Raw genomic sequence first — 12,424 nt, 5'->3', positions numbered from 1 at the left:
TTATTAGAGACCGACGGGATTCTTCTTGTTGGTTGATGGCAAACGTACACAACAACACAGTACATGGCGAATGAATCCATTGAATGCTATGAAGTATTGTATTCAGGTTTAGCTACTGTAAGTAAATGTAAATATAGTCGCTGACACTGAATTACTATATTTTTTCATATTTCTGCCAAAACCAGTGTGCGTAGCTTCTTTCTCGACTCTTTTCAGGTCCCACTCATACGCTCACCTGGACATCCCAAACCCACGCTACCTTGGCCCCGCTATCTCCTCCGGCGCCATTTACTTGGCGTCATCATATCAGAACAAACTGAGAGTAATTTGCTGTAAGGGCAACTTGATTCAGAACCAGGATGGCGGAGGAGACTTGCAACATTGTGGCTCCGGACGCAGGTGAGGTCGCCTTTGTTTTCACTCAGGGTATGGACTGCACATTTTTTTTCCTCCTCCAGCGTTTTGTATATGTGCAAATGATGCGATGTCCCGATTCCAAAGAAATTTTTGTGATTGATTGAGCCCCACTTCAGCTTCAAGCTAGATTTTGGTATTTGTTTAATCGGACGGGAGGGGAAAAAGCGTTTAATTTATCTATCAGGGAGATAGATCTTTTCATTGACGAAGAAAAAAAAAAGATCTTTGGTCGGTCTCTTGTTTTGGGTGTGGCGTTTGTCATTCACTTCTTGTTGGTGAGGGTTGGTCTGCTGACACCACTGGTGAAGCTGGTACGGCAGGGCACAGCTTGGCCTGCACAGTTGGTGATGGTTAAGTTTGGCCTTCGTATTTTTATTTTTATTTTTTTTATCAGTGAGAGCTGCATTTTCTTTTGTTTTGCAGGAGGAAGAGATCATTTTTTATATGTAATAAATCATGAGATAATTTAAACATGTAAATGTTGAAGGGGAGTTAATAAAGACTACATTTTTTATTTTATGTCATGTGATTGTGGTCTATTACAACATGATGCTTGCTTTTGAGGAGTCAAACATGTGCGTAGTGGTACACTGGGCTGATTTGCAGCTAGCGTGAGATTAAGTCCCGCTCAGTGAATGTAGGCATGCATGTTGTTGTGAATGCGAGTGGTCTCTGTGTGGCCTGCACTCGACTGGCAACCAGTCCGGACCAGTCTGCCTTTTGCCCACAGTCAGCTAGTATAAGATCCAGCTTCCATGTCACTGAACAGGATCTGCAGTAGAAAATGGGTGGATGGGTGCTTGCGCTTTTGATGAAGTTAGCACTGGGAAAAAAAAGTGCTGATGTCAAAAATGGGCTTTGATGTCTGCTTATCTGCTACATTCCAAAGCCATTTGTATTGTATCTTTGACTCAGTTTAGCAACCCGAGTCCTGCATTGCCAAACAAATAGATTTTTGAGACTTTTTTAGAGACGAATTTTGCATTTACGTGTATTACATAACCTTTTTCCCCGGTTGCTGTTTATTAACCGATTGTTTGATTCTTTTTGTTTATTGCTAAAAACAGCTTAATAACAATTAGGCAATATCACATGAGAGGGATTGAGACAGAAACCACAGAATAATTACTGCTGAGAGGATGTGGGCAATTACTGTTTACGAATGGATCGAAGTGATTCATTTTAGTTTTACTTCCCCTCTCAAAAAGATGTATTTTTTAAATGTCACAGATGCCTGGCATTTGAAGAGGGGTGTGTAGACTTTTTATATTTATGCTACACCAGTGGGGAAAGTGCAGAACGGCTCACTCACAGACACATAAAATCTTTATGCAAATTCCACAATTTATTAGTGGGCAGGCATTCCACAGAAACCTAAACACAAGCAATGAAAAAGTACATTTTTCATAAAGTCCCCTCGTGGAGCACTACCACAAAGCGGTGGATGAGTCATTCGGTTTCCCTTTCCAACATCTGCCGAGTAGAACACAAAGCATTCTGTTTTCCTGTAGAATTGGTAGCCTTGACTCGTCACCCAGGGCGCGCTTCCTTTTGTTCCTTTCCTCCTTCTCCCCGACAGCCCAAACAAACGTGGGCCTCCTTCCTACAACGAACACATCTCCAAAAGGCTGGCAGGCAACCCCCTTGTCCACGGGGAGCCTGGCACACCCCACCGCTACCGAGAGGCCCGCACCGAGTTTCGGCGTGACAAATCCCCCAGCCGTCCTCTGGAGAGAGAAAAGTCTCCCGGCAGGATGCTGGAGAACCGGATCATCGCATCTCCCGGCAGAGCCATGGCCGACCCTCGATTAGAGCGCTCCCCGGCAAGGGCCATGGCCGACCCCCGAATGGAGCGCTCCCCGGGGCGTGTGATGGATGTGCGCAGGGAGAGGTCACCGGGTCGATTCGAGGAACGCCAGAGGCTTCATACTGGTTCTGGACGCACGCCCATCAACCCCGTTGCCAAGGTCAGTTGATTGCTTTAAATTCAGTCCCAGCCCATTTTCATCTCCTTTATCATACCATGTGAAGAAAAAAAAATATATATACATAAAGAGGTACCTGCGATTGAATGCCTGTAATCTAACCCCCCTAAAAAAAAACATCCTTGTCATTGAATGAGTGAACTCATTCAAATTTTCATGATACAAGGCACTTTTTTTTTTCTTCATTAGAAAAATATCATCGGACACCACCAGAAAAAAAAATCCGTTCCCTGAAATAACGAGCATCTCAATGTCAATTTGCTCACAACATCTACCTTCTCTGCGTGAGCCGTGGGCCTGTTAGTTGAACACTGTTGACGGAATGGCAACAGGTTGATACAAAGGTTAATGGTACCTTCTGCCACCTTGCGGAAGAGCATTTCATTGTGCTGCTTGCCACTATTCTGCCGTGGCATCGGTAAACCAAGATACTGTACATTATTTGTGGTAACTATAACCCCATCAATACATTTCCATTTACATATCGCTTGAGCTCTCGCAGCACCCGAAGGTTAATGGCGTAGTGGTTGCAAATCATGGCAATTGTAGACGTTTCTGTTTGACCTCAGGTGCTGTTGAGAATCTATTTTCACTCGCAGTGATGGTGGGTGGATGGTGGCACAATGACAATATCGAGCATAGTAATTTACGAGTCAATAGAGAGTAAACATGATGAAGAATGTTCTTTAAAAGTGGCTTCTTTGCAGTCTTTTGGAATGAGCCAGAAGCTCTTTCCAGTATTTATGCTAATTTAATCTGTCTCCTGGCGGCAGCTTGGATTTACAATAAATATTTATGAATAGCCTTCTCGTGTTTGCAAGAAAGCACCCCTGTGTATTAGCCAAAAACTCTAGATTATTTACTGCTTTGCGGCCTGTGTCCAACTGTGAAGAAACTAGGGTACCAAAATGCGTGTCTGTGGTTGTTGTTGTTCACTAATGGATTTCATTTATTACTAACAATCTCAAGACAAACTAAACTCGGGGTCATACAAATTGGATTTCATACCACCAAAATTCTCATTAAGGCGCAACTGTAGAACATACAGTTATGTTGTGAGAACACACGGTTCTTTGCAAAAGTATTCACACCCTTGGATTTTTTTTTTTTACCCATTTAGTTACACTACAACCTTTAATTTAAATCATTTTTGGACTTGTGAGGATAAAGCAGATTGGAAAATGGATGGATGGATATATGAGAAAATGTGTTGAATGAAAATTTGGCATTTGCAAATATGCATATTCATCCATATGAATATGCATATGGGTGGCTCCCTAAAGAGCGCTGATGCCACCCATTACCTTCAAAAGTTAAATCGTGAAATCTATTTGTGGGTGGTCTGAAAGTTTTCAAAGTGATCTTTTACTCACCCGTTTCATGTAAGGCCACGTGACAGCTGCCCAACAAAACTTGAATCGGAGCGGCAGCACAGAGCTCGAAGGTAACGCTGCTGGAGCTGCAGTGTTCCACAGCAGAGCCTGGAGTCATTTCTGTCATTTCTCATGGTTTAAAAACAAAATAGCTTTAGAATCTGAACACATTGGAGGTTGACCAGATGAGAATGGGTTCCTTCGCTATATTGCTAATATTTTCTCTTGACTCTGTTGGACAGGTATGGGACCAGTCGTCTGTTTAGGAGCCTCTTCTCCGACAGCGAGGAGGTCCAAATCGGAGAGAATGTCACCAAGTCACAAGGAAACACTGCCACACAGTTGTTTTGATTGGCATCCAAGTAGGCAACTCCACTCAAGAAACAACAAATAGTTTTCGGAAATAAGAGGCCATTGTTCGGGGAATAAACCAATGTCCAAAATGCCATCCGAACAACTTTTCAAGCAGGGTGTTTTTACTGTGTTTTGGGGTGGCTCTACCTTTCAGTTCAATGACGTTTAAAGGAAAATAAACTCAACTTAATGCAATTATGCTCGAAAAGCTCAGCTGTAGCAATGCAAACTCTCACGTGGATTGCTGAAATATTAACAGAACCAGTTACAGGTCGAAAGAAGAAAAAGAAACGCACGGGCTCTGTCACGGCCTCCGTAGCATTTTGTTTTTCGGAGCATCTGCGACTGTCAACACACAATCATTAAGAGCTCCTTACAATCATTCACTACTAATTTTCTGTTTGACTTGGCCGTATTGGTACTAGGTTAGTAAAGCCATGTATTTAAAAAAACAAAAACAAAAACAAACAAACAAACAAAAATCTGAACTAAGTCAATAAAGCCGCAAAGCAGAGGCTTGTCTTCCTGGGGATAGGTGAGAATTAAAAAAAAAAAAAGTGCGCTAGCCGCAATGCCGTGCAGCAGGACCTTTCTAATCCTTCAGAATGCTATCTGACTGTAAATAGACAAGACATAATTTTCTATACATATATATATAAATATATATTGAGATGGAATTTCAAGGCTGGATAAGCCATGTCTATTTTTGTTAAAGGAAAAAAAAGTGATAACATGTCCTCTTGAATGTCTAATGAGTATTCTTTTAATATGTGCAAATGTCTATAAAAGTGAGTGATTGCATTCTGGCTCTGACTAGTGTAGTGCCTCCATTTGTCAATGGCAAGCCTCCATTCCCCCCCCCCCCCCCCCAAAAAAAAAGAGGGAGATGAAAGCAGCATTGTTGGACTCTCCCATCCCGTCGATGGAATCCAAATTGGTGAAAGTAGTGGCTGAAAATAATTTGGTTCGCTCTAGTTTGGAATCAACTAGTGTATTTTCCTCTGCTTCTGCCTCATTTGGTTTCTGTTTAAATTCCATCATTCAGCAAATGACGAGGGGGAAAAAAAAACACATTTTCACATTCTGAGTTCTGTGTTTTAAAGGCAGTCCTGATTGTGTAAAATGCCAGTTTAGCACTCAAATGAAATCGATTTCGGATTCTTTGTTGTGTTTCGTTTTGATTTGTGTAAATCCTAATGTGACCTGTGACATAAGTTACATTGTGTTGACACAAAATAGATGCTGTATTTGATGTGTTTTGACAAGAGTCAATCACTGAACATGAAGACTTCTCAACTTCATGACACTTTGATAGTTTTCAATGTACAAGCTTCCTTGAATGTATTGAAGTTGATCCATTTGGTTGAAAAGGTTTTTTAAGCAATTAATGAACCCAAATGCACGCATTTCCTGCTGATCAGAATACAGTGAAGCCCCGTTATATACGTAACAAAAGTACACAACAGACAACCCAACCTCCTCCTAAAAAAAAATAGAACTTATGTGTAAATGAAACTCCTCAACTGCAACATAGTTCCGTGATGACCCCCAAAGCAATACTTTTATCGCATCACTACTGCTATTGCTATGGCCTGAGTACCGAAACGAATAATGAAGTGAATTCCCAAATGCAGGACGTCCGGGGTTTCACTGTTTAAAAACCAGTTGTTTACCCATCCTTGTTTTATTTTTATACTCTTAAGTTGTACATTTCATTGAACTGCTTTGATGCTGGATATGATATTGATGTTTGCTAACAACCAATGTTTTATTCCAGTTCCCTGTGGAGATTTGGTCACACAATATTAAATATATCCATTGACTTTGAACATGATGGTTGTTCGTCTGTGTGTGCCCTGCGATTGGCTGGTGACCGGTTCAGGGTGTCCCCCGCCTCCTGCCCGAATGAAGACAGCTGGGATAGGCTCCAGCACACACCCCCGCGAACCTTGTGAGGAGAAAGGAAAATGGATGTATGGACTTTGAACATCTCTGTGCATATTTCCTACATCATCTCAAGGCTTTAATGGCCCGGCAGTGATGTTACCGTTTGTCCACGTCCATTAAGTTTGAAGAGGTCGTTCTATTTTTAGGCACACGCGTACATCCCAGTGCTCAGCCTGCAGGGATACAATGGCCCGTCATTCCAGACACAGTAGCTGCCTTGGCTGCTCACAAATCACAAAGGGAGGGGCTGCTTTCAACAATAGCATGTACCTCCCCTCAACCCCTCCCCCCAGTCTCCTTCGGGTAACAATAACTGTGACCTGGCTGTTCACATTATGCTTGCGATATGACACCCCTGACATCTGCCGCGAGGCCATCAAACTGCGTTTTATTTGACAGCGACTGTCGGGAGCGCCTCTCTCGATATAGCTCGCGCACACGTGGTGTCAACTCGTCATCCTGACTCATTCTCACACACTGTCACTTTTCTTGACCTGGGAACCTTGAGTCAATCTGAGAGGACCTGTTAATGAAGCATGCTCACATTGTAAGGACGTGTTTATTTAGCTGCACATATTTGAACGGCTACTTGTGATGTCGCAGAGCTCGTTGGTGACAGTGAGCATGTGTCTCATGCCTCCGTTGTCTGGTTCTGTTCTGGGGTTTTCAAATACAGTGGTTTTTCACCAAGTACCATTGTACTAAATAACATACCGTATTAACCCGAATATAAGACGGTGTTTTTTGCATTGAAATAAGACTGAAAAAGTGGGGGTCGTCTTATATTCGGGGGTCTAGACATTATACCCATTCACGACGCTAGATGGCGCCAGATATCATTGAAGCGAATGCTGAACTTGATTCCCCAGGCCAAAGTGAACCCCTGCCACAAAGAATAAAAATAGCGTTAGCACAAAGAAGAAAATTTTTTTAAAATGTGGTAAGAAGCCTTTTCGAGCCTTTTCTGTTGCAGGTCAAAGATCAGCCAGGTTAACCAGCAGCTGAGGAGAAGTTATGATGTAATTTACATTTCAAACACCAGAAGCCAATTCATTTAGGAATGTGATTGCGTTTTAGATTTGAATGAGGCAAACTAAAATGCTTTTTCTCACATATATATTGTTATAATCATTTGTTTCAGATGTACTGTAATTATTTTCTGTATAAAAATTAATTAGGTGTTCAAAAAGTATTTTTTCAAACTTGAGTCTTATAATCAGGGCCGTCTTATATTCCGGCCAATAAGGTAGTTAGCTCTGAAAGCCCTAAAAATTAAACAATTTTAATTTACAAATCAAACAGCCCCAAACTATGCTCCTGGAAGAGAGGAGCCCAGTTTAAAATTGTTTTTAAAAAAATGGAATAAATATGTAAATCCAAGGGTGCTGAGCCGCAAGTATGCGTTGGTGGTAAGTATTTCTGGCATGCGGAGCACAAATGAACATGTAAAATGTGCCAAATCGTCACTGTCTGTGACAAACAGCTTTTTGGGGGTCTTGACCCTTGTTTGGTGTTCTTTCATGTATGGAATGCAGAAAACAGGATAGAATGTCCCATTTAGTCTTTGAACAAACGACGAGTCCCGTCACAGGAGTGTGGTTGAACCAAACACTTGCACAATAGGCTGGCGCCTCTTTCTCGTGCTGTTCAGTAGCCTGGGCACACACTGCTACAAGATGCCATTCCTCTTCTCAACAACTCGTCTAAAAATGGGGCATCATTTAAGATGGAAACAAACGAGCTTTCCAACTGGGTAAATATTTGTTGGCAAGGAGAACCAAAGTTTATTTTTACTCAAGCTTATTGTTTTGTGACTGTCATCCATACAACAACACATTGGAGATTTGACGTCTAATATATGTGTCGAAATGCACTTAAACCCAATTTTATCTTACTTCCAATTGCATTTGGCCCATCTGGGTGGTAATAGCGGGCTCTAAAAATGAACCAACATCATCCACAAAATGATTTGAGTTTACTGAATACAGTGGCAGATTGTGTCCATAGTAAAGCCAGTGTTCCGTGGACAGAGAGGGTGAGACTTTAACATTGGAACTGCTTTGGATATTCTAATCATGTTATTCAGCTCTCTGCTAACAGTGACAAAAGCAAATCTTGCGGCGGTGTCTATATGTGTGTTTCTGTGCTCAAGGGAAGAGCGCACATGAAATAGTATGTGGCCGACAAAGCGGGTCGAAGCATCGTTTACCTGTCACTTCCTAAAGTGGACATCGTTTATAAATATCATCCAGTGGAGATGACAGCTGGGGGGCTACAAAAGGCCACCCACCTTCTCTTCATTGTTCACTGGATCATTGTTGCTCTCACCTCCCAGCTGCTCAACCATGGTAAGTCACCCTGTGTGTGTTACGAGACAAGAGATGCTGCCTTGAAGTGCGCAGACTTTTATGTTTCCTTCTCAAATTGAACCGCATGACGTTTTGGGGGTGGGGGTTGCTCAAAAATGACTATTAGGCATAATGCTTTTGGGTATTGCTACCTTTTTATCACCCTAAAATTGCTTTCAAGTCACATTATCTTAATGGCATCATTGCCAGGGTATATGTATTGTTATTTCATATTATTCACTGCAGTTGCAAAAAATGCTTCATGAAAAAGTATTTTGGACTGATTTCTACAATAACAAGCATGATGATAATATTACGCCTTACTATGAGCCTGGCGACCAATGCGGGATTGCATCCCGAGGTCATGATATTCATCATCATGAATTCCTTACCTTTGGTCCACAGCCGCCCAAAAAACCCAAGAAGAGAACAGGAGAGGGAGCCAATTCCAACGTGTTCTCCATGTTTGAGCAGGCCCAGATTCAGGAATTCAAGGAGGTGAGTTTAAACTGCACAACCTGAAACCAACGCGGTGAATCAAAGAGATTACGCCTCTGTCACACACGTATCCTTATTCCCGCTTTGTGGAAAGAAGTGTTATATAAATGTATTATCTCACCAAGTTGGATGACCACATTTGACCGTCTTTGTCATATCAGGTCAAGGCCATAGTTCAAGGGCGTAATCTGAAATTTGTCAACAGGGCGTGCCGCTTGACACACAAGTACTTTTGCATGCTTGTAAACCCTCTGTAACCGAGAAGTCATTGTTTATCATACTATCTGCAGTCAGGGTTTCACGAAATAAAATTGTTCAACACTCATAAAACAAGCAGGATCAAGTCTTAAATCAAGAGCAACATTTTGCTTTGCTTAATTTACTCGATAATGCCATATTATTTGCTGTGACTTTTCTTTTGTCCACCATTGCATAGTCTACTTCTATCTCATGCGTCGATTTGTTAGCTAATAGCTAATCAGTGTGATCAATTGTCATAAGCAATGATAAACAATGGCTTCTCAGCCACGTTGTTTGAGGGTCACGATTTTAACTTACTGCATGAATCAAAGGTTCTTTACTTAAGACCGATTCTTTTAGAATTTGCAATTGGATCAATTACAAGATTTTTTTAATGCATTTCATCTCAATGAATTATGGCAGATTATCAAGGGATCCAATAATACTAAACCCATGTAAAAATGATAGAAAAGTCACAAGTATCACAATTTTCCTCTAGATGAGGGGTGGCCAGAGAGTCCCCTGATCACCACGTAGCTCCGCCCCTGCCGTGTTTGGAACACAAACACCTGTCGGCATTTCAGTCCATCCCAGCTTTAACAGCAACTCCCTGCTGGCATGCGCTCGGCCAAATATTCAGACGGCCGTCATTGGCGATTAGGTTACACACGAAATGCTTCTCATGTGCCGCATGCCAAATTTAAACCCCATCCCCTGGGCTTCAGACCTCAACAGCCGTAGACCACGAGGTAGATCATCGTGCGTTTAGTTTTTTTTTTTTTTCAACAATATCGTGTGTGTGTGTGTGTGTGCACCTCAGGCATTTACCATCATGGACCAGAACAGAGACGGCTTCATCGACAAAAATGACCTGAGGGACACTTTTGCAGCGCTCGGTGCGTTTACACACTTTATCCCTATGGTGATGTGTTAAGATTTAAACACACACACACACAAAACATGATATGATTGCTTTTCATCGGTCAGGGAGACCAATTTTGTCATCTCAGCCAAAATGGTGGCCACACGCCTCACCGTAAAGCAGCACAACCTGATTGTTCTGATAATAAACACAACTTTATAAATATTATAATTAACAGAGATAAATTATAAGTAACCAAGTAAATTATTATACAATCTCTACTTAAGTGTCCTTGTGTTTGCTCCTATAGGTCGCTTGAATGTGAAACAGGAAGAGCTCGATGAGATGCTTAAAGAAGCTCCGGGCCCAATCAACTTTACCGTCTTTCTTACTATGTTTGGGGAGAAACTGAAAGGTAGCGATTTATTTTAAAAAAAAAAAAAACATGCATGTCAAATTGACTCATACCACTCTGTGTGTGTGTGTCCGTCCACGTGGAAAGGTGCTGATCCAGAAGAGACCATTCTCAATGCGTTCAAAGTGTTTGACCCTGAGGGGAAAGGAGTGCTGAGGAAGGACTAGTAAGTGCTGACTGACAAACTCATATGCATCTATGGTACACAATAGGGGGGGGGGGTGCATTGCTTCATGTCTCCGCTGTCCACAGTGTGACACAGATGCTGACAACACAAGCCGACCGGTTCACCCCCGAAGAGGTAACCCGCCGGTCCACGTTGCGACAGAGGGAAGGAGCGGGATGAAAATGTGTTCTTTTGTGTACCGTAGATGGAGCAGATGTTCGCTGCCTTCCCTCCAGATGTGGCGGGCAACCTGGACTACAAGAACCTGGTGCACATCATCACCCACGGCGAGGAGAAGGACCAGGAGTGAATGTCCTGTGCGGGGACACGTGGAGAGAAATGGACTGTGATTCATTCATGCGGCGGCCATGCTGCTGTCGTCGTTTCTGTGCTACAAGCTCATAGGAAAAGGTTCAAGATGAGAGCGACACAAAAACGGACTGATCACCCCCCCCCCCCCCCCCCGACAACAACCGTTGACATGCATTTCCGATTAGCCACATACATTTCTCCTTTTTATTGCTTACAATGAAAATATCCATCCAGCCGTTGGTTGTTTGTCAAATAAAAGTTTTCAGAGAAATCGTTTCTGAATCTGTCTCTTAAAATGTGGAAAAAGTGAGCCGGACACCGGAAGAATTTGAAAGGACTATGGAGGAATACTTCATTAATAATAACATATTAGCAGCTTTGCAATAAAGTGACCCATTTTTTTCTGTCAATTCTTTCTAAATTCTTGCCATACACATTGATGGGATAAATTCAGGGCCACAAGGTTATTGCCGCTACCAGTTTCACACCATGTTAGGTAGTGAATGTGCGTGGGGTTGGAGAAATTCCACAGAGATCAAGATGAAACCTTCATGCCTTCATTGACATTGTGTGCCTGTGTGTGTGTGTGTGTGTGTTACATGCTGGCATCAAAATATTCGTCTCCTGACGCAGAGGGGCTTTGGCGAGACAAAAGCCTGTTGTTATTTTAGTGCAGTGATGTGAGGAGGGTAACGTTATACTAAAAGCACTGGTGCGAAATCTCACAATGGGATACCACCCACTCATCCGTGTCACAATTTACCTGCCATACTCAAAAAGAAAATGCATTTTTAAAGGATGTTTTTTTTTCTTTTTCCTCACGTTGTTCTTTTTCGAACTTCTAAGGTAGTTTCAGAGCCACGACACGGGTGTTTATAAGGCGATTCAGCAATGCCAGAACCAACATTTTCTATTGTAGTCAGTTTTTACTTTGTTTTGAGTTTTATTTTTATAATTCAGTTACTTTTCATTAGCTTTTCGAAAAAAAATGTTCGTTTTTATTTTTGTTTATTTTTATTAGTTTTTGTATTTGTATAGGGTTTTTTTAATCTGGAAGTTTTTGTCCAGTGCAATATATATTTTTTTTTAAAAGCTCATTATACTTAATGTGTAAGGTAAAATAAACTACAATGCTCACACAACTGCGTGACCTTACTTCTTCTGCATGGACATACATAATCAAAATGTAATTATAGTCGAAATTACAGTTAGGAAAAAAAGCATGGCATGGGAATTTTTAAAACAATGAATCAGTAATACAGGCTGGCTATTGCTAAAATGGAGATATTTTAGGATTGCATGGTGAGTCAGTCTCCACGGGTCTTAGGTTGCCCAACGCTGCTCTAAGAGGTCTCTAATACAGTACAAAGTGAATTTGTAAAAAAAATGCAAATGTATTGCTTCACCAATTAATGACAAAAACCGTGTTCGTTGACAACGGTAGCAACGGTCACCATTTCCCTTGTGTGCCGCTAGATGGCGCAATCTCCTATGTGTTGAGCTGATG

The 12,424-nt window shown here is 41.8% G+C and overlaps 2 protein-coding genes across 12 annotated transcripts in view; both read left to right on the top strand.

Annotated features, from left to right (window-relative positions):
- The window catches only part of cita (citron rho-interacting serine/threonine kinase a), a 32,401-nt gene extending 26,443 nt beyond the window's left edge, over positions 1-5,958 (top strand). For all 11 annotated transcript variants that reach the window (XM_052075753.1, XM_052075754.1, XM_052075747.1 and 8 more), the window contains 3 exons: positions 217-399; positions 1,997-2,384; positions 4,018-5,958. In XM_052075753.1, the coding sequence (XP_051931713.1) occupies positions 217-399; positions 1,997-2,384; positions 4,018-4,041 (595 nt within the window). In that variant the 3' untranslated portion in view covers positions 4,042-5,958. The remainder of the gene's footprint in view (positions 1-216; positions 400-1,996; positions 2,385-4,017) is intronic.
- A 2,363-nt stretch (positions 5,959-8,321) lies between these two features.
- myl2a (myosin, light chain 2a, regulatory, cardiac, slow) lies at positions 8,322-11,188 on the top strand. The gene is made up of 7 exons (XM_052075813.1): positions 8,322-8,424; positions 8,830-8,922; positions 9,983-10,058; positions 10,335-10,439; positions 10,527-10,605; positions 10,692-10,740; positions 10,811-11,188. Exons 1-7 carry the CDS (start codon positions 8,422-8,424, stop codon positions 10,913-10,915), a joined length of 510 nt encoding a protein of 169 aa, XP_051931773.1. The 5' UTR covers positions 8,322-8,421; the 3' UTR covers positions 10,916-11,188.
- The last annotated feature ends 1,236 nt before the right edge of the window (positions 11,189-12,424 follow it).

The sequence above is a fragment of the Hippocampus zosterae genome, chromosome 9 (assembly GCF_025434085.1).
Source record: "Hippocampus zosterae strain Florida chromosome 9, ASM2543408v3, whole genome shotgun sequence".
Classification (NCBI taxonomy): domain Eukaryota; kingdom Metazoa; phylum Chordata; class Actinopteri; order Syngnathiformes; family Syngnathidae; genus Hippocampus; species Hippocampus zosterae.
This window is presented reverse-complemented; position numbering and strand designations above follow the sequence as displayed.

What these genes read in the sequence shown, in the direction of transcription:
- myl2a (XM_052075813.1), top strand. An exon ending in GGAGTGCTGAGGAAGGACTA is followed by an intron (nt 10,606 to 10,691) that starts GTAAGTGCTGAC and finishes CGCTGTCCACAG; the next exon opens with TGTGACACAGATGCTGACAA. An exon ending in ACCGGTTCACCCCCGAAGAG is followed by an intron (nt 10,741 to 10,810) that starts GTAACCCGCCGG and finishes TGTGTACCGTAG; the next exon opens with ATGGAGCAGATGTTCGCTGC.